The 20237-nt window shown below is 34.4% G+C and overlaps 1 protein-coding gene across 1 annotated transcript in view; it reads left to right on the top strand.

Annotated features, from left to right (window-relative positions):
- LOC150095981 (transcription initiation factor TFIID subunit 13-like) overlaps positions 1 to 20237 on the top strand; it is a 32298-nt gene that overhangs the window by 3073 nt on the left and 8988 nt on the right. The window contains exons 2-3 of the mRNA XM_090409580.1: positions 1974 to 2046; positions 15425 to 15522. Of these exons, the coding sequence (XP_090265706.1) occupies positions 1974 to 2046; positions 15425 to 15522 (171 nt within the window). The remainder of the gene's footprint in view (positions 1 to 1973; positions 2047 to 15424; positions 15523 to 20237) is intronic.

The raw sequence follows: 20237 nt of genomic DNA, 5'->3' as shown, positions 1-20237 counted from the left end.
AAATCATCTGTCCAACTTAACTGTGTGTGTGTGTGTGTGTGGTGGGGGGTGCTTAGTCACTGGCCTAAGGATACAACGGCTTTGGGGCGCCAACATCATTAAAAAAAAAATAGTATTAGTTGAAGTAGTAGTCTAAGCATTGGTGGTACAAGCAGTGACCCCCAAAATGCTCTATATATTCACTTTTTTTTTGGCAATAACTATAAACTGCTTTTAACAATAAACAATTTTATGATTCCTGTCTTGTCTTACAATGCATTGATAAAACTGGCCTAGGGGCACTACATATTGTTATTATTTGACCCCTCCAGGGAGTCCAAGGATTCATTGAGAGAGGGTACCTGCTCCACAACTTCATCTCCAGCATTCAATCACCAGCTGACTGCAACTACACCAACACCATCCGCTGCCAACCACCACTGGTATTTCCACATACAATCACAAACATCCATGCCCATGGCAGGATTTGAACCAGCAGCCTTTTGTCTGGAGAGAAGATATGCTATCCACTTGGCCAACCAGGCTGGCATACCCTCAAGCCGGCACTGTGTGTGTTAGCTCTTTTTATACTAATCATACCAACTTCAGTTGAGAAAAACTGTCATAAAATGTGTAGAAAGCTGCTTAGGTGTTGACGGTTTAACTTTTTTGTGGTATTGACTCTCATCACCACAAGAGCTAAATACATGTGATAATATATTAAACTATAACCTGCTTATAAATAGACAAGGCAGTAACAATCAAATTAAGGAACAATTCAGAATTGTAATGGATGAAAGAACTATGTTCTATTATGGCACTTTAAAGGTGCTATGATAGAACAGTAGTTCTGTGTTTAAATAATCTACTGGAGATCATTTTGCAGAATATTTATTTCCAGTTACTGCCTTAAATAAATTCTTAACAGACAGAAAATTTTATTTTTGTTTTAATCTTATACCCAAGTGTAAGCAAACCAAACTTGTATGTGAAGTATCTTTACATTAGGCTTTTGTATAAAAGCTGTTGACTTCACACCAGTTGCCTCAGTATCCCATAATGCAAGGCACTTCATTTCCGACATGTATGTTGCTATGCATTATGGGAAGGATCACTACCCAGACTGTTTTTGACCTTTGAGTGTCAGAGGGAGCTAGAATGAGGAAGATACTTTTACTTGCTCCCATATGAAAGTTGCAACATATGGGATATGTGACTTCTGCAGAAGTCATATGTCAGACTTTTTAATTGAACCTCAGTATGTTACTAGGATGTACTAAGGAGATCTCAATAAAGGTTGTCTAGTGACTCTTCCCATAATGCATAGCATTGTACATGTCCAAAAGGAAGTGTGTTTTGCACTGTGGATAAAAAACCTTAAGCATAAAAAAAAAAAAAAAAAAAAAAAAAAAAAAACCTTCTACTTTCTACAGGTGCAGTATGCTTTATTTTTTGTTCTGAGGATGCTGGTTTGAAATCCAGCAAAATTATCATCAGCTTATTAAAGTAACATATTCATTATTTTATATATTTATTTATTACATATTATTTTTATTATATTTATTATATTCTTGTGACATGGTGAGTCAATTTAAAAAAAAAAAAGCTATTATGAATTGCTTCTATTTTCTTTTTTAGTATTAAAATAATCAGTATTATAATGGAAATAAACACAAGTGTATTAATTTTTTATCTACATATTTTAATTTCTTATAGAAAAAACACATGTAGATAAATTTTGGGCTAAGCGGGGTTTGTAGCATGATTGCCATTATGATTGGGGAAGGAATGAGTTAGTTTTGAGATATGCAAACACTCAAATTCGGTATGTTTCCAACTTGAACAAAAATTACTATTTAGAAAGCATGTTTGCATATCTCAAAACTGTATTATGATAATTGAAGAAATATACTTGATTTTAGAACTAAAATAATTTTTAAATTCATTATATTTATTTATAATGTAATTATTCATTGTATATTCTATGTCTGTAGTTTGATGATGATTTGATAGAAAATCAGGAGTCTCAAAGTGGGGATAAAAGAAAAAGATTATTTTCCAAAGAATGTGAGTATTAATTGCATATGATATTATTAATGTAATCACCCTCTAACAGAATAAGTCAATCTAAGATTGGAATATTATGGACTATAAGAACTATTCAATTCCTACTTTCTACCTACGTTATCCCTAACATTGCTACCAGATGTATTAATTTTATGCAATTCACCAAGTAGCTTATCTTGAATGATGCATGCTAGTTAAAACTTGGTATTTTTTTTTTTAATTATTTATACTAGATATATATTCTCTACATGTTTTTTGCTGTCTGTTGCTCACAGCATCATAACAGAAACATGTAGAGCAGTGTTTCCTAACATTTTTTGGATCATGCCCCACCTCGACGCTTCAAAGATTTTGATGCCCCCAGCATAATAATCAGCCAAGTTCTGAAAAAAGTATAATATAAATATGTACTTTAAATAAAAAAGGAACATAGGTAAAACTATTTTTAATTTGATGAATATAAATTTTATATTACACTTTGTATATTATAAAACATAAATCGAACTGAACTCGGGAAAATAAAATCCAAGTTAATGTGATCCTTGAGCTTGATGTCTGCTGCAAAGAGTTTTTATTTAAGGTACTGATTTAGTCATTTTCAATCTCAAATCCCCATGGTTTGTGATATCCAGATGATTTCTTTTTTTCAGTAGCAAGTCATTTACAGCACTAAAGCCACATTCAACTAAATATGACAACGGGAAGGGCAACAGTATTTTTTTTTTGCAAAATTAGTTGAATTTCGGTCTTTCGTTTCTGTCTCATCAGAAAGCCATGCCATTGTTCCTTTTATGTTGAATAAAGTTCTAATAGACTCATCATTTTGCTTTTCTGAGAGTTCTTCTTGATACTGTATTTATGTTGACTGCTGTATTAATGATGTCAGCTTTTTTCTCGGAAAGTCAGGGTTGCAACATCGACAATTTATTGCTGACAATGGCGAGTTTTTTGAGTATATCGGTGATGAGGTGACGAATGCAGCATCATTTTCTAATTCCCCCCCCGTGAGGCGTACGTCATGTTGAGAAACACTGATGTAGAGGAAATACATCTAGTATATATTAAAAAAAAAATATATATATATATATATATATATACACACACACACACACAAACACATGCTAGTTAAAACCTGGTATTTATCATTCAAGATATATTCTGTAAGCGTTACATTTGGTATCAAATGTTATTTGATTATAATTAGCATTCAGTTAATCAATGATCGATTACTAGCCTTTCATTACAATTTCTTAGTATCTATTTAGACATAATTCAGACAACAAATCCAAAAAAAATTAATCAGATATCAAGTGCATTGCTTAAGAAGCTGTCAGTTTGCAAGTTATTTTCATTGATACTCTAAAACTTATGAGGATTCCATATTTCAATATACTGCCCAAAATTATGAAGTGTAGGATGAAAAATCATTTAACGTTGTGAATACTGAATAATACCAATAATCATTAACAAATTCCTGCTGTATGCTTTCAAGCCATGTACAAACTTTTTTTCCACTAGAGGTCATGCCAGTAGAATAATGGTTGATCAAATTATTGTCTCTTTGGCATACTGTTTGAAATGTAATACAGAGGTGCCTCGTAGTTCGTATTTAATTTGTTCCAGAAACCCATTCGAACTATGAATCATTCGAAGTCCGAATCAAGATTTTACATAAGAAATAATGGAAAGCGAAATAATCCATTCCCATATCCAAAAAATTTCAATAATTTTTTTAAATTTTATCTATTTTAGGTTTTTTAATGTTAATAACTTAGAAAATAATTAAACAAAATAATCTCATATTTAATTATTACAACATAAAAATAACATTGAATTATATTTTTTTAATATAAAAATCACAAAGACGAAAATAATGCTCCCATTGTTAAGAATCTTCTTTCTGCTTGACTGGAGTTGAGAATGCTGATTCACGTTCTCTTTTTTCTACAGAGATTAATCTATCTAATATTGTATGGCACTGACGATTTTCTTTGATATTTTTAAAATAACCCATCATGTTGTCATTGAATAAGTCGATATTCATGGTCACTATTGTCTTATTAGGGTGCCATTTTTCCACAATAGCTTGTGTTCTAACCTAAACAGAGAACAATTCTTGAAAGGTCAGCATTGGAAATGCATCCTTTGGCATCCTTCTCTTCCATAAAAATTTCTTTTTCCACTTCTTTTTGTTGTTGAAGTTCTTCTGTGCTGAATTCGGTTTTATGATCATCTATTAACTCCTCTACATCCTCATCACTTACCTCTAATCCCATAGCTTTACCCAAAGACACAATTTCATTTACAACAGACTCTTCACAGCTTACTACTTCACTGACTGAAATACAATCTGGCCAGAGTTTTTTCCAAGCAGAAATTATTGTTTTAATAGAAACTTCTTTCAATGCCTTATTGACAATCCTTAAACAATGAAGAATATTGTAATGCTCTTTCCAAAATTCTTTAAGAGTCAGTTCTGTGGCATTGGTTATTTCAAAGTGTTGAAACATAGTCTTAATATACAGTTTTTTGAAGTTTGAAATCACTTGCTGGTCCATGGTTTGTAATAGGAGTGGTATTGGGTGGCAAAAACTTTAGCTTGATGAAACTGAATTCACCAACTAAATCCTCCTCTAAATTTGGGGAATGAGCAGGAGCATTGTCCATCACTAGAAGAGCTTTTAATGGTAGATTACTGAAATAACTTTCAGTAAGATAAGCTTTTACAGTGAAAGCAAATTCTTGATAAATCCACTCAGTGAAACTCTCTGGTAACCCACGCTTTCATGTCGGCCCTTCACATAACACTGAATTTGCTTTTTATGACATTGTTCTTTTTAAAAATGCGTGGATTTTCAGAATGGTAAATGAGCAAAGACTTTATCTTGCAGTCTCCACTAGCATTACCACAAAGCAGCAAAGTAATTCTATCTTTCATGAGTTTATATCCTGGTGCCGTCTTTTCTTCTTTTGTGATATAGGTCCTTTTGGGCATTTTTTTCCAAAAAAGACCTGTTTCATTGCAATTAAAAACCTGTTGAGATACAAATCCCTCACTATATAAGTACTCCTTAAAGGTTTTTACAAATTTCTCTGCTTCTTCTACATCGGCACTCACAACCTCTCCGTGCATGACAACACTATGGATCCCAGTTCGTTTTTTGAATTCATTGACCCAGCCTCTATTTCCTTTAAACTCCCCATTTTCAGTACTGGTCTCAGGTGTGTGTTTCTTAAGTTCACTATGCAGATGTTTGACTTTCTCACAAATAATTCTCTCAGTAATAACGTCACCATGTAATCGCTTCTCGTTTATCCACACTAAAAGGAGTTTTTCCATCCTTCAATAACATATGATCTCCTGGAGGTCAATGTTGTCACACCTTTAGCCACATTTGCTGCTTTTATTGCTTCCTTATTCTTAAGAATGCTATATATTTAATGCTACTTTTAAAATGTTGACTTTGACATTTTAAACATCGTCGCAAGATCCGTCAGACGTGTACCGCTTTCGTGTTTCATGATAATTTATTTTTTTGCCTCAATTGTCGATACTACACTTTTCTTTTAGGTTTTGTTCTTTCTACATTCTTGTTGGATGCCATGGGCAATAAAAAAAAATGCCAAAAACAGTTAAAAATTCTCTACACAAACGTATCGTGCAATGACTAGGCTGTGTAAAGTAAGGAACAATGCACAGCAGACTGAGACAGACACACACTGCGCAGGCACGGGGAGGTGAGTGAGGGAAATTAGTGGGGGAGAAGCATGCCGAAACTGTCTAATGCTATATGACTCTGAGTTCCTGGACTATAGTTCGAACTTAGAAACTCTGTTCGAGCTGCGAATCAAATTTCTTGCATTCTCAAGCGTTTTAACTCTGGAACGTTCAAAGTTAGAAGCGTTCGAGAGTCTGTGTGTGTAATGTGTATACGCCAGATTATGACCTTAATATGAAGGTCAAAACGTCAGGAAATGAAAGTAATTATTTCTAACACAGTTGTAGTCTCCATAATTTGTCTGAAATAAATAACTTGCCACCAAACACTTGTTTTGCTAATCTTTCATCTTCCATTTTGTTTGTTACCGTCAATTAGTCCTGTTCACACACACATACACACACATTCTTAAATGCTAACAGTAGTAAGTTCCTTTCTAATATAATTTTTATTATGATTTGGCTGTTGACATCTGTTCATTTCTCTAATTCTCTCAGAATAATCATATCTCTTCTATCTCTTATCAGTTCTGTTATTTCTAACCTAATTCTCAAATCCATAAGTTAAAATTAGTTCATCATCATCATCATCATCATCAAATTCCTGACATGTACCCTCAAGGGGTGTACAGGATATGACAGTACTACATGAAAAAATTACATCATTACTAACTTCCTATCTACAATTTTCCTCCATATCAGTCTGTTACTTGTCAAGACTCCAACATTATCAGATCTTATATTTCTATCGTCTAAGGCACTTTGTACCGTATCAATCCACCTATATCTTGGTCTTCCTCTGGGTCGTTTTCCTGCCAACCTGGCAGAGAACACTTGTTTTGCTAATCTTTCCTCTCCCATTCTATTTAAGTGACCATACCATCTGAGATTAGCTCTGCTAACGCATTCCTGGATGCTGACAATGTCAAGTTCTTTCCTAATATCTTCATTTTTAATATGATATTGCCATTGATGCCATCTGTTCACGCCTCTAATCTTTCTCAGGACTCTCATATCTGCGGTCTCTAGTCTTTGGTCAAGTGTTTTACTTCTGACCCAGCTCTCAGATCCATAAGTTAAAATTGGTTTGAACACAGTCTTGTATACAGCTAATTTAGTGTTCCGACTAATTTCTTTCTTATTCCATATGAATTTATTCAATTGACTTCCCACGATACCAGCTTTGCTGATTCTGTTGTCTATTTCTATATTTAGTTTACCATCTTCAGTAAAAATTGTGCCTAAGTAGCTGAAATGTTTTACTTGTTCCACAGGTTCTCCATTCACAACACAGTTGACATTTTCAATGATTCTGCCTATTTTCATTGTCTTTGTCTTTTTATTGCTGACCTTCATACCATATCTATTACAACAGCTATTCAATTTAGTCAAAGAATCTTGCAGACTTGTAGCGGATTTATTTAGAAGTATAACATCATCTGCATAAAGCAAAGAGCTGACATTAACATCTCCAATTTTGATATCAGGTTTAATACCACATTCCTTCATAATGTGATCCATATAGATAATGAATAACAGAGGGGATAATGTACATCCTTGTCTCACACCAGATTTAACATTAAACCATCTTCCTGTACTTCCTTCAATTCTAACTGCTGACTCACAACTCAAATAAAGACTAAGTATTGCTTGATATAATGCCCCATTGACACCATATAACTGCAGCGTATTGAATAGCTTCTCTCTTGGCACTTTGTCATATGCCTTTTCCAAATCGACAAAACTTAAATACAGATCTTTGTTATATTCCCATGCTTTCTCGACTATTTGTCGTAAAGTGAAGATCTGATCCTGACAGCCTCTATTTGGCCTGAATCCAGCTTGTTCTTCACCAAGCTTTTCTTCCACAATTCTTCTCAACCGTTTCTCAAGTATACTTGCATAGATCTTGCCAGGAACACTCAGTAGGGAAATACCTCTGTAATTCTCACATTCAGTTTTATTTCCCTTTTTATATATGGGTACTATGAGAGCTCTACTCCAATCATCGGGAATTCGTCCCTCTGTCCAGGCTTTCTGAACTATGCAGTGCAGCCACTGTAAGACTCTTATACCACCATACTTCAGCATTTCTGGTCGAATATCATCTACTCCTGCTGCCTTTCCACATTTCAAGCCTTTGATGGCTTTTTCTACTTCAAGTATGGATATGTATTCCTGACTGCATGCCTGGTCAGTGTTTTTTATCACTGTGCTGTCATCACTGCTTGTTTCATTTAGCAGTTTTTCAAAGTACTTACTCCATACTTCAAGGATATCTTTTTCTCCTGTTTTCATTTCACCTTTATCATCTCTAATTCCTTTTACAGCACTCTTTCCTCCATTCCTAAGCTTCTTCAACAACCTCCAGAATATTTTGCCACCTTCTTGATATTTATTTTCTATATTCTTGCCAAAGTCCTCCCATGACTTTTGTTTAGCTAGTTTTACACACTGTTTAGCTTTCTTACATTTGTCTCTGTATTCTGTAAGAGTAAAAGCTGACTTATTTGCCAGGAACTTTTGATTTGCTTTCTTCTTTTCCTTCACTGCCTCTTTAACTTCCTGTGTCCACCAGGGAGTTCTGATTTTTTTATCTTTGCACACAACCTCACCACATGCCTCTCTGGCAGAATCAATCAATGTTTCCTTCAGAGTTTGCCACTGAATCTCCAAGGTTTGATTCCTGTTCTCAAACTCTTTCATTTTCTTTTCAATAATATTTCTGTATTTTAGTCTACAGTTTACATCTGAGAGCTGCTCAACTTTTATTCGCTTTAAAACTTTCTTACATGTTATTCTTTTCAATATGAAATTCAATTTTATGCTGCTCAAGACTAAATAGTGATCACTTCCAATTTCAAATCCTCTGTACACTCTGGTGTCCTGCACCAGGGAGAAAACATCACTATCAACAATAACATAGTCAATGAGACTTTTCTTATTCCTAGCCTCTTCTCTCCATGTGAATTTGTGCACACTTTTATGTTGGAACATGGTGTTAGTAATAACCAGTCCATGTCCTGAGCAGAAATCCAACAGGTATTTGCCATTATTATTAGCTTTGCTCTTTTCTCCAAATTTTCCCAAAATATTTTTGTATGTCTCACAATCATTTCCTACTCTACTATTTAGATCCCCAACAAGGACCAACTTTTCCTTTTTCATTGTGTCAGTTGCTTTTTCTAAAGCCTCAAAAAATTCCTCCACTTCTACCTTAGTAGAACCTTCTGTGGGACCATAGGCACAAATAAGTCTCATTGTCCAGTTCCCTATTCTCATATTTGCCCACATTACTCTACTTGAGACTGACTGCCATTCAAGAAGATTAGCCTCGTATTTTGTGTTGAATACTATGGCTACTCCTTCTTTTCCTTGATTGTCATTGCCTGAATATAACATTTTGTATTTATTGCTCAGAAAGATCTCACCAGTTTTGGTCTTTTTTGTTTCAGTCACCCCTATTATGTCGATCTGGTACTTATCTAATTCCTCAGCTAGCTCCATTTCTTTGCCATTCAGGCTTCTTACGTTGATAGTACCGATCTTTAACTCTGGTGATGTTGAGTTGGGGTTTGTTTTCAGATTTGTTCCAGTAGCTGACTTTTCGCTGTTCGCCCTGGTTCCCTGGCGAAAACAACGGGGGCCTTGTTTAACCGGGCGACGCCCCAGCCGGCATGAAATTTTGTCATGTTGTACCATCATTTTTTATTTTGGTTTAACCAATAAGAATACAATTTGGTCGGCTAAATCCCAAATTGCCAGCCCATCCTCGTTCGTTCAGTATCAAAGTAGATACCCAACAGGGTGCACCACGAGAAGGTGAGGATTGGACATTAGGTCAGAAGCCCTGGTCGGTTCTCCGCATTCCTTTAAAGGCTATGTGGAGGTCTCCTCTCAGTTATACAGCTTTGACCCTTAAGCACCCCGTTAAAATTAGTTTTAAATACTAAAATAATAGTATACTGTCTTGTATACTATTTGTTTAGTATGCTGTGGCTAATTTCTCTCATTCCATATAAATTTATTCATCTGACTCCCCAGTGTAGCAGCTTTGCAAATACTGTTATCAATTCACTGATTTAATTTAGATATTGGCAACTGAATATTTTACTTGTTCTTTATCAAGCAGTCAGTGTTTTCTGTTCCTACCTATTTGCATAGTTTGTCTTTACATATTACAGCAGACATTCAGTTTATAGTTCAAAAGACTGGTGGCAAATTTCTTTATCAGTATAATGTTGTGTGCATAAAGTAAAGTGTTGAGTTCAATATTGCCAATTTTGATATCAAATTCTATGCCACCTGCTTTCATAACGTAATGTGATCTGTATAGATGATGAATAAAGTGGAGATATTGTATATCCTTCTCTTACATGATTTTACATCAAACTATTTTCCACCTCCTTCAATTCTAACTGTTGTTGATCTGGAAAAGGCATATGACAAAGTGCCAAGAGGAAAGCTCTTCAAAATGCTACAGTTATGTAGTGTAAATGGGACATATCAAGCAATATATATATTCTCTATTTAAGCTTTAAGTTATCAGTTTAGAATTGAAAAAGGTTTCAGGTAAAATCAGGTGTGATAAGGTGCACATTATCTCCACTATTATTCGTTATTGATAAGGATCACATTATGAAGGAAAGAGGTATTCAATCTGATATCAAAATTGATGTTAATCTTAGCTCTTTACTTTATGCAGATGATGTTATACTATTGAATAAATCCAGTATGAGTCTGCAAGATTCCCTGACTAAATTGAATAACTGTTGTGATAAATTTGGCATGAAAATCAGCAATAAAAAAGATAAAGACAATGAAAATATGCATAAACATTGAAAAATTAATTATATACTGAATGGTGAACTTTTAGAACAAGTAAAACATTTCAGTTATTTGGACACGATTTTTAGTGAAAGTGGTCAATTAAATATGGAAATACAGAAAATTAGTAAAGCTGGTATGTAAGAAGTCAGCTAAATAAATTTATATGGAATAAGAGATAAATTAGTTAAAGCTACTTTTAAACTGTACTTGCAGAGCAATGTCCCTAGTCTGTCTGTGACATTTTTGATGTATGGCAGTGAGATTGTGTTCTTGAAATTTTGTTTTTCTACATTGATTGTGGGAGCTGTGTTCATGATTTTCTTGATTGTTTTTGGCTCAAATCTATTATCTATTAAGTATGAGGTTCTGTGTTAAGTAGTGTAATTCCTCATTCCGCTTTTTTTTCCATGCTGGATATGCTCTGTCTCTCAACGTTTTTGTTATACCTATTTTTTGTGAGGGGTGGTGGTGTGCACCTGAATTAAGAAATCTTCCTGTAGTTGTTGATTTTCTGTAAACAGAAAAGTTTAAACTTTTTTCATTTTTTTCTATGAGCTAGCTGAGGAATTAGATAAGTACCAGATTGACATAATAGGAGTGACTGAAACGAAACAAAAAAGAGAAAAACTAGTGAGATCTTTCTGAACAATAAATACAAAATGTTATATTCAGGCAATGACAATCAACATTCAACACAAAATATGAGGCTAATCTTCTTGAATGGCAGGCAGTCTCAAGTAGAGTGATGTGGGCAAATATGAGAATGGGGAACTGGACAATGAGACTTATTTGTGCCTATGGTCCCACAGAAGGCTCCTAAGATAGAAGTGGAGGAATTTTTTTATGCTTTAGAGAAAGCAACTGACACAGTGAAAAAGGAAAAGTTGATTCTTATTGGGGATCTAAATAGCAGAGTAGGAAATGATTGTCAGACATGCAAAAATATTTTGGGAAAATTTGGAGAAAAGAGCAAAGCTAATAATAATGGCAAATACCTGTTGGATTTTGCTCAGGACATAGACTGGTTATTACTAACACCATGTTCCAACATAAAATGTGCACAAATTCACATGGAGAGAAGAGGCAAGGAATAAGAAAAGTCTCATTGACTATGTTATTGTTGATAGTGATGTTTTTTCCCTGGTGCAGGACACCAGAGTGTACAGAGAATTTGAAATTGGAAGTGATCACTATTTAGTCTTGAGCAGGATAAAATTGAATTTCATATTGAAAAGAATAACATGTAAGAAAATTTTAAAGCGAATAAAAGTTGAGCAGCACTCATATGTGAACTGTAGACTAACATACACAAAGATTATTGAAGAAAAAAATGAAAGAATTTGAGAACAGGAACCAAACCTTGGAGATTCAGTGGCAATCCTTGAAGAAAACCCTGATTTATTCAACCAGAGAGGCATGTGGTGAGGTTGTCTGCAAGGATAGAAAAATAAGGACTCCATGGTGGAAACAGGAAGTTAAAGAGGCAGTGAAGGATAAGAAGAAATCATATCAAACGTTCCTGGCAAATAAGTTAGCTTTTGCTCTTAGAGAATACAGAGACAAATGTAAGAAAGCGAAATGCTGTGTAAAACTAGCTAAACAAAAGTCATGGGAGGACTTTGGCAAGAACATAGAAAATAAATATTAAGAAGGTGGCAAGATATTCTGGAGGTTGTTGAAGAAGCTTAGAAATGGAGAAAAGAGTGCTGTAAAAGGAGTTAGAGATGATAAAGGTGACATGAAAACAGGAGAAAAAGATATCCTTGAAGTATGGAGTAATTACTTCGAAAAATTGCTAAATGAAACAAGCAGTGATGACAGCACAGTGGTAAAAAACACTGACCAGGCATGCAGTCAGAAATACATATCCATACTTGAAGTAGAAGAAGCCATCAAAGGCTTGAAATGTGGAAAGGCAGCAGGAGTAGATGATATTCGACCAGAAATGCTGAAGTATGGTGGTATAAAAGTCTTACAGTGGCTGCACTACATAGTTCAGAAGGCCTGAACAGAGGGACTAATTCCTGATGATTGGAGTAGAGCTGTAATAGTACCCACATATAAGAAGGGAAATAAAACTGAATGTGAGAATTACAGAAGTATATCCGTACTGAGTGTTCCTGTCAAGATCTATGCAAGTATACTTGAAAAACGGTTCACAAGAATTGTGGAAAAAAAGCTTGGTGAAGAACAAGCTGGATTCAGGCCAAATAGAGGCTGTCAGGTTCAGATCTTCACTTTACGACAAATAGTGGAGAAATCATGGGAATATAACAAAGATCTGTATTTAAGTTTGGTCAATCTGTAAAAGGCATATGACAAGGTGCCAAGAGAGAATCTATTCAATATGCTACAGTTATATGGTGTCAATGGGCATTATATCAATCAATACTTGGTCTGTATTTGAGTTGTAAGTCGGCAGTTAGAATTGAAGGATGTACAGGAAGATGGTTTAATGTTAAATCTGGTGTGAGACAAGGATGTACATTATCCCCTCTGTTATTCATTATCTATATGATCACATTATGAAGGAAAGTGGTATTAAACATGATATCAGAATTGGAGATGTTAATGTCAGTTCTTTGCTTTATACAGACGATGTTATACTTCTGAATAAATCCGCTACAAGTTGGCAAAATTCCCTGACTAAATTGAATAACTGTTGTAATAGATATGGTATGAAGGTCAGCATTAAAAAGACAAAGACAATGAAAATAGTGAGAATTGTTGAAAATGTCAACTGTGTTGTGAACGGGGAACCTGTGGAACAAGTAAAACATTTCAGCTACTTAGGCACGACTTTTAGTGAAGATGGTAAATTAAATATGGAAATAGACAACAGAATCAACAAAGCTGGTATGGTAGGAAGTCAATTGAATAAATTCATATGGAATAAGGGAGAAATTAGTCTGAACACTAAATTAGCTGTATACAAGATGGTGGTCAAACCAGTTTTAACTTATGAATCTGAGAGCTGGGTTAGAAGTAAAACACTTGACCAAAGACTAGAGACCGCAGATATGAGAGTCCTGAGAAAGATTAGAGGCTTGAACAGATGCCATCAATGGCAATATCATATTAAAAATGAGGATATTAGGAAAGAACTTGATATTTTTGGCATCCAGGAGTGCTCTGGCAGAGCTAATCTCAGGTGGTATGGTGACTTAAACAGAATGGGCAAGGAAAGATTAGCAAAACATGTGTTCTCTATCAGGTTGGCAGGAAAATGACCCAGAGGATGACTAAGATATAGGTGTATTGATACGGTACAGTGTGCCTTAGACGATAGAAATATAAGATCTGATAATGATAATATTGGAGTCTTGACAAGTAACAGACTGATTTGGAGGAAAATTGTAGATAGGAAGTTAGGGATGATGTAAATTTTTCATGTAGTACTATCATATCCTGTATACCCCCCTTGAGGGTACATATCAGGAATTTGATGATGATGAGCACTCATTAAGGTTATTCTTTCTCTTACCATGACATGTTTACCCACCATACAAATTATAGATCAAAGCTCACCGTTTAATTTGAAATACCATGGAGATACCATTGTAATAATATGAGTACAAAGGTCGTTGTCATCTGAGCAATTCAGGTGTAGGCTTTTATGTCCTGTTCCTCCTCTGCAGATGAAGTTGATCTTTCCACCTTAATCTTGGATGTCCGTGATCTCTTCTTCCTGTAGGTTTTTATTTATATGCTAATTTTGGGATCCTATCATTATTCATCCTTTCTATGTGGTGTAGCCAATTTTGCTGATATTCTTCTATTTCTTGTATGATGTTTTCTGTATCTAATCATTCTCTTATTTCTGTGTGTTTCTTTTTATCTAACCTAGTGAGTCCCACGAGAGGTCTTAGAAACTTCATCTGTGCTGCTTCCAGTCTTTGTTTTAGAATTCAAGTTTCACTTCCAAATTTGAGAGATGGTTTAGAGGTCGTGTTATGTGATCTTAATTGAGTTTCTTTAGTCATTTGTTTTCCAAAATTTCTTTTAATTATGCCATTCATTCTATTGTAAATTTGTAGTCTTGCTTCCAATTGTAAATCAGTATTGTATTGCAAGATTGTATTTCCCAAGTATTTGAATTCTGTAACTTGTTCTATTATTTTATTGTTAAGCATAATTTTGAATTTTTGAATAGTGTTTCCACACATTGCCATAGCTTTTGTTTTTGTTTCAGAGATTTTCATTTAGATGGTTAGTTGCAATTTGGAGTTTATCTTCTGAATTTGAAATTATTACTTGATCATCTGCATAAGGTATTGTATTTAGCTGTATATTATTTGTTAGTACAAAGATATATTTGTGGGTACAAAGGTTAATATATAAATTAGTGAAGATAAGCAAAGGTTCTCTGCTACTAATGGCTCACGCAAAGTTAAGCAAGTTTGAGCGTGGTTAGTAGTTGGAAGGGGATCAATCGTTCGATGCTGTTGGCACACTCTCCCTCGATGAGTCTTTTGACTCCCTGGAGGTGTCAAATAATAATAATATATTATTTACCATGGCTGGTTGGTTTGTTAAAGTTGCTACTAAGAACATTATTAGCAAACATCTAGCAAGTAGTGGCACATTATCCTGAAGGTAAATATTCAGAAGCATGATATGGTGTTCCACTGTAGTTGTAGAAATGTACATATATCTTCTTGTTGGAAGGAATGGAGAATGGGTGGGAATCTGATATCCTTTGATATTAGGTAGATTTTTTTTTTTTCTATAAGACTAGATATTTTAACAGTAATTTGTTGCTGAATGAATAATTTACATTGGTCTTGATTTGATTTATTTTACATTTAAATTAAATTTATATGTTTATAGTGAGATGTATGATGTATGGATTTGGAGATGATCAGAATCCTTATACTGAATCTGTTGATCTTCTGGAAGATCTGGTAATTGAATTTATCACTGAAATTGTAAGTATTTTAATACATCTAATCTTTTTAAAGTATAGATATGTTTTCTGTGTATGAAATCATTTTATACCTTATTTTTTTATGCTACATACACTGGTGTTATTTCTTTCCTTTCATACTTTCTTCTGTCTAATATTTGTAAGCAGTGTAGTCACTGATATAAGAAAGAAATTTTGATTTTTGTCAACAAAAAAAGATGTAGTTTATTTTGCAACCCCGATTGCTCTTCCTTCTTAGTACCTTCTGAAAAGAGGATGTGAGGCAAGGCAAGCCAGAGTATAGTACTGATTAGAATCTTTTGTAGGAATAAATAAAAACTTAGATTGGTAATCTTATACTGTTATGTTTTTATTGTACTTCAAATGCATTTTTTATTTTATATTATTTTATTTTCACCTAAAATTGAAAAATCTAGCTTTTGACCAACTGTGTGTGAAACTGCATTAAAAGTTCAACTGTCTTTTTTTTTAGTCTTTTGTTAACTTTGAAACTTGATTTCAGGAATATTTGTTTTTTAGTAATTATATGAAGAGCCAAAGGCTTCAATTTGGTGACATGAACTTTTTTAAGTTAAGGGATATTACATCCCATATTGTTTCTTAACCGAATAAGAAACTCAGAGTTTCATGCCGAATGTAGAACAGTAATACAATTCCTAGGAGCTAAGTTCACATTACGGGAAAAATACCAAGAATAGTAGGGTATGTAAGTTCTGTTCGCTATAAACTTGGTATTAACTAGGTCTACCTATTCACTGATGAGACTCAATAAAGGTTGAAACCGGTCTGGGTAGTGACCTTCTCTCATAATGTAGAACAGTAATACAGCTCCTAGGAGCTAAGTTCACATTATGGGAAAAATACCAAGAATAGTGATCAGTGCTTGCTCCACCCTTACTATGAGTTGCCTCAGTGTTCCACTACCAAATGGGTCAGTTGCACTATCCAGGTATTTGCTTACGCTTGGAATCACCAAACTTTATATAGTTTCTATATTCGGCATGAAACTCTTTGAGTTTCTTATTTGGCTAAGAAACAATATGGGATGTAATATCCCTTAACTTAAATAAATTTGTATTTTAGATTGCTTGTTTGTTTGTTTGGACAAACAAACAAATAAGCAATAATTAATAATAACATTATAAATGTTGGAAAATAACCAACATATATGATGTTATTAATGTTTAAATATACTACAAAAGGGGCCATTTTTCAAAGCATAGCCAGTTGGTTGGCCCAGCTAAAATACCTGCTCTCCAACTAACAAGCTGTGGGTTCGAATTCTGCTATGGCATGGTGAAGAAAAAAATTCAAGCATATGAGCATAAAGCAATTAGAAACCTTGTGAATAGGGAGAACATGCAAATGTAAACATTGATAAACTAATCAGTTTTAACTAGCTTCTTTGTTTGTTTTGTAATTATTTTTTATTCCATGGTACAAATTTGGTTTGTGGTATCTACTACTTCAGATTTCTTCATTTAGTGATATAAGTTTAAAAGGATGAAACAACCTTTAGCTAAAATATTTTAAGAACCAGTCTTTTAAAAATTGAGTAAAAATTAAAACTTTTTGATATTCTTATTATCACCATTAAGACTCATTGCAGGAATCCACACTTTCACACAAAAAGATAATTTAACTGTGCCTGAAACCTGTTCATAGGTTGCTGTACTCATCACATTCTCAGGCAATGGATTCCTCACCAGCTACTTTCTGTGCAAAGAACCTGCTCCTCACTACTCCTTCATTCACATCCTTTTTATAGAGTCTCCAGGAAGGGCCTCTTGTTCAATCCTTCCCCTTCTATTCTAGAAAAACATATCTCCATGTTAAACTAGTAACAACCTCTTGCCAGTTATGTCTTAATCATATCCACCTTTTTTTCTGATCACTAGACTCTGCAGATTGCATTCCTTTGATCTGTTTTTACATTCCAGAGCTATACTACCTTAGTGAATCTTCTCTGATTGCTCCATCTCTGAGATATTCTCCTCCTCCTTGAAAACCAAGTAACTTGATCTGTGCACAGTAGTTCATATGTGGCCTGATCAAGGCCTTGTACAAGGCAATTCATAACCTTTTTCTACTTCTACATGTTAAGGTTCTCATCATTGCCATGATCTTTTGTTATTCTCCTTGCAGTTTTAGCAAGTGATCCTAAACTTCAAGTCTCTGTTCACTCACCACTCCCAAATCTTTCATCTTCTCCACCTCCTTCAAAATTTCCTTATTAATTGTATACTATGCATCTCATACTGACTTACCAAATTTCAAGATCTTACACTTTGTAACACTGAACTGGTAGCTCTGCTCACATAATCTATTCAGATCCTTCTCTAAAAACTTCACTCCCTTTTTGAAGTGGAATAATTTTACTCTCCTTTCACTTCTGTGGGACTCTTCCTGTTGCAAGGCTGTTGTTAAATAGGTATGCTAAGGGCTCTGTTAACTCCCTGGAACAATCATTCTGCGAATTCCCACTTCCTCTTTAACATGTCACATTCATGAGGATGAAATACCCTGACAAATAGGTCAATATCTCAACTATATCCTCTGCTACAGTTACAAATCTATCATTTTCATGTTATTCTCCCATAATCATTCTTTCTTTTACTTGCCACATATTAAAAAAACTCTAGGAATTTTTTCTTGGCCTGATTGTCTAATTTCTGCTCATACTGCACTTTTGCTGCCCTTACCAACCGAGTCACTTTCCATGTCTGCTTTTTGTACTCTGTATGCAACTCATTATCATTATTCATCTTCTGCTGCCACCTCCACAGTGCTTTTTTTTTTTTTCTTGATTGCATGCTTAATTTCTTCATTCATTCATTTTACACCTACTTTATTCAGCCTTTTGTCATTTGGGATACATTCAGACATTGCTACTGTTAATTAGTTCTTGATTAGTGCCCAAGCAGTATCTATCTCCTTTTCACCCAATTCCTCTTTCCACACTATAGTTCCCAGTTGTCTTAAGTTTTTCATAATCACTAGCCTTGTAGTTCTACATATATCCTTTTCTCGCAGTTCTCATGTGAGCAGCTACAATTCCAGGTGATTGCTTCTTGGTCACCCTTGCCAACCGGGGTAAGATTAGCCGCTCCATTCCCAATCACAATCTCTGATGATATAATATGATCTAAGATTCTTAACCATTGTGTGTCTAGGACACACAAGAGTTAAGTCTTTACTCTGAGAATAAATTTATTTACACAAGTAAATATTGCCTAATATAGCTGTCCCACAAAACTCAAATTCATTCTCCTTATGCCCAGATGCTACCTATTTATTGCAATCAGCATTACCATAATTAAAATCACTAATAACATACTCTTCTTTTGCTAAACTAATTTGCTCCACATTTCTTTGTCTCCACCCTTCACATACCCAGGCCTATAACAACAACCAATTAAATATCTCATCCTGTCATCCTCCATCTCAAACCATGCTGCTTCAAAACCACTGCCACTGTTTTCTACCTTGGATCTCAACCTTGTGCAGGCATAATTCCATACTACAGCAGTTCTTCCTCTCTTCACAAAAAACATTATACCCTTCCATTTTTATATCAGGACATTTGTATCTTCATTCAACCATGCTTTGCCTATTCCAACTTGGTGAACTAAATGAACTCAGAATGTTTACATTAGTAATAATATTTTTCTAAGATTAAGGCAATAGATTGTTATTTCTGAAAGAAGAAAACTTGATAGTAGAGTTTTTTTCATAATTAGAATGAGTACAGGAAAACCACGCTTAATGCGATTAATTAATCCATCAATTAATGCACAGTAAGCAAAATCATGTTAAGCAAATACAATAAACAATAGGAATAATTATAATTCATCCATCAGTAGCGTAAATTTGGGAAAAAAAATTACGGTATAAGCTATATTAGAGGATAAAATCATCAAAGTTAATAAAAATCAATTGTTTAATTTTACAAAAAAAATTCATCATCATCAAATTCCTGACATGTAACCTCAAAGGGTATACAGGATATGATAGTACTACATGAAAAATTTACATCATCCCTAACTTCCTATCTACAATTTTCCACCAAATCAGTCTGTTACTTGTCAAGACTCCAACATTATCAGATCTTATATTACTATCATGTAAGGCACTTTGTACCGTATCAATCCACCTATATCTTAGTCTTCCTCTGTGTCGTTTTCCTGCCAACCTGGCAGAGAACACTTGTTTTGCTAATCTTTTCTCACCCATTCTGTGTAAGTGACCATACCACCTTAGATTAGCTCTGCTAACGCATTCCTGGATGCTGACAAAGTCAAGTTCTTTCCTAATATCCTCGTTTTTAATATGGTATTGCCATTGATGCCATCTGATCACACCTCTAATCTTTCTCAGGACTCTCATATCTGCGGTCTCTAGTCTTTATTCAAGTGTTTTACTTCTAACCCAGTTCTCAGATCCATAAGTTAAAACTGGTTTGAACACTGTCTTGTATACAGCTAATTTAGTGTTCCAACTAATTTCTCTCTTATTCCTTTTGAATTTATTCAATTGACTTCCCACCATACCAGCTTTGTTGATTCTGTTGTCTATTTCCATATTTGATTTACCACCTTCACTAAAAATCGTGCCTAAGTAGCGGAAATGTTTTACTTGTTCCACAGGTTCTTCGTTCAAAACACGAGTAATATTTTCAATGATCCAATCTATTTTCATTGTCTTTGTCTTTTTATT

This window comes from Typopeltis vanoorti, chromosome 19 (assembly GCF_054136105.1).
Source record: "Typopeltis vanoorti isolate ZY-2024b chromosome 19, IOZ_Tvanoo_1.0, whole genome shotgun sequence".
Taxonomy (NCBI): Eukaryota; Metazoa; Arthropoda; class Arachnida; order Uropygi; family Thelyphonidae; genus Typopeltis; species Typopeltis vanoorti.
Note: the sequence above shows the minus strand (reverse complement) of the source record. Positions and strands in the feature narration are given on the sequence as shown.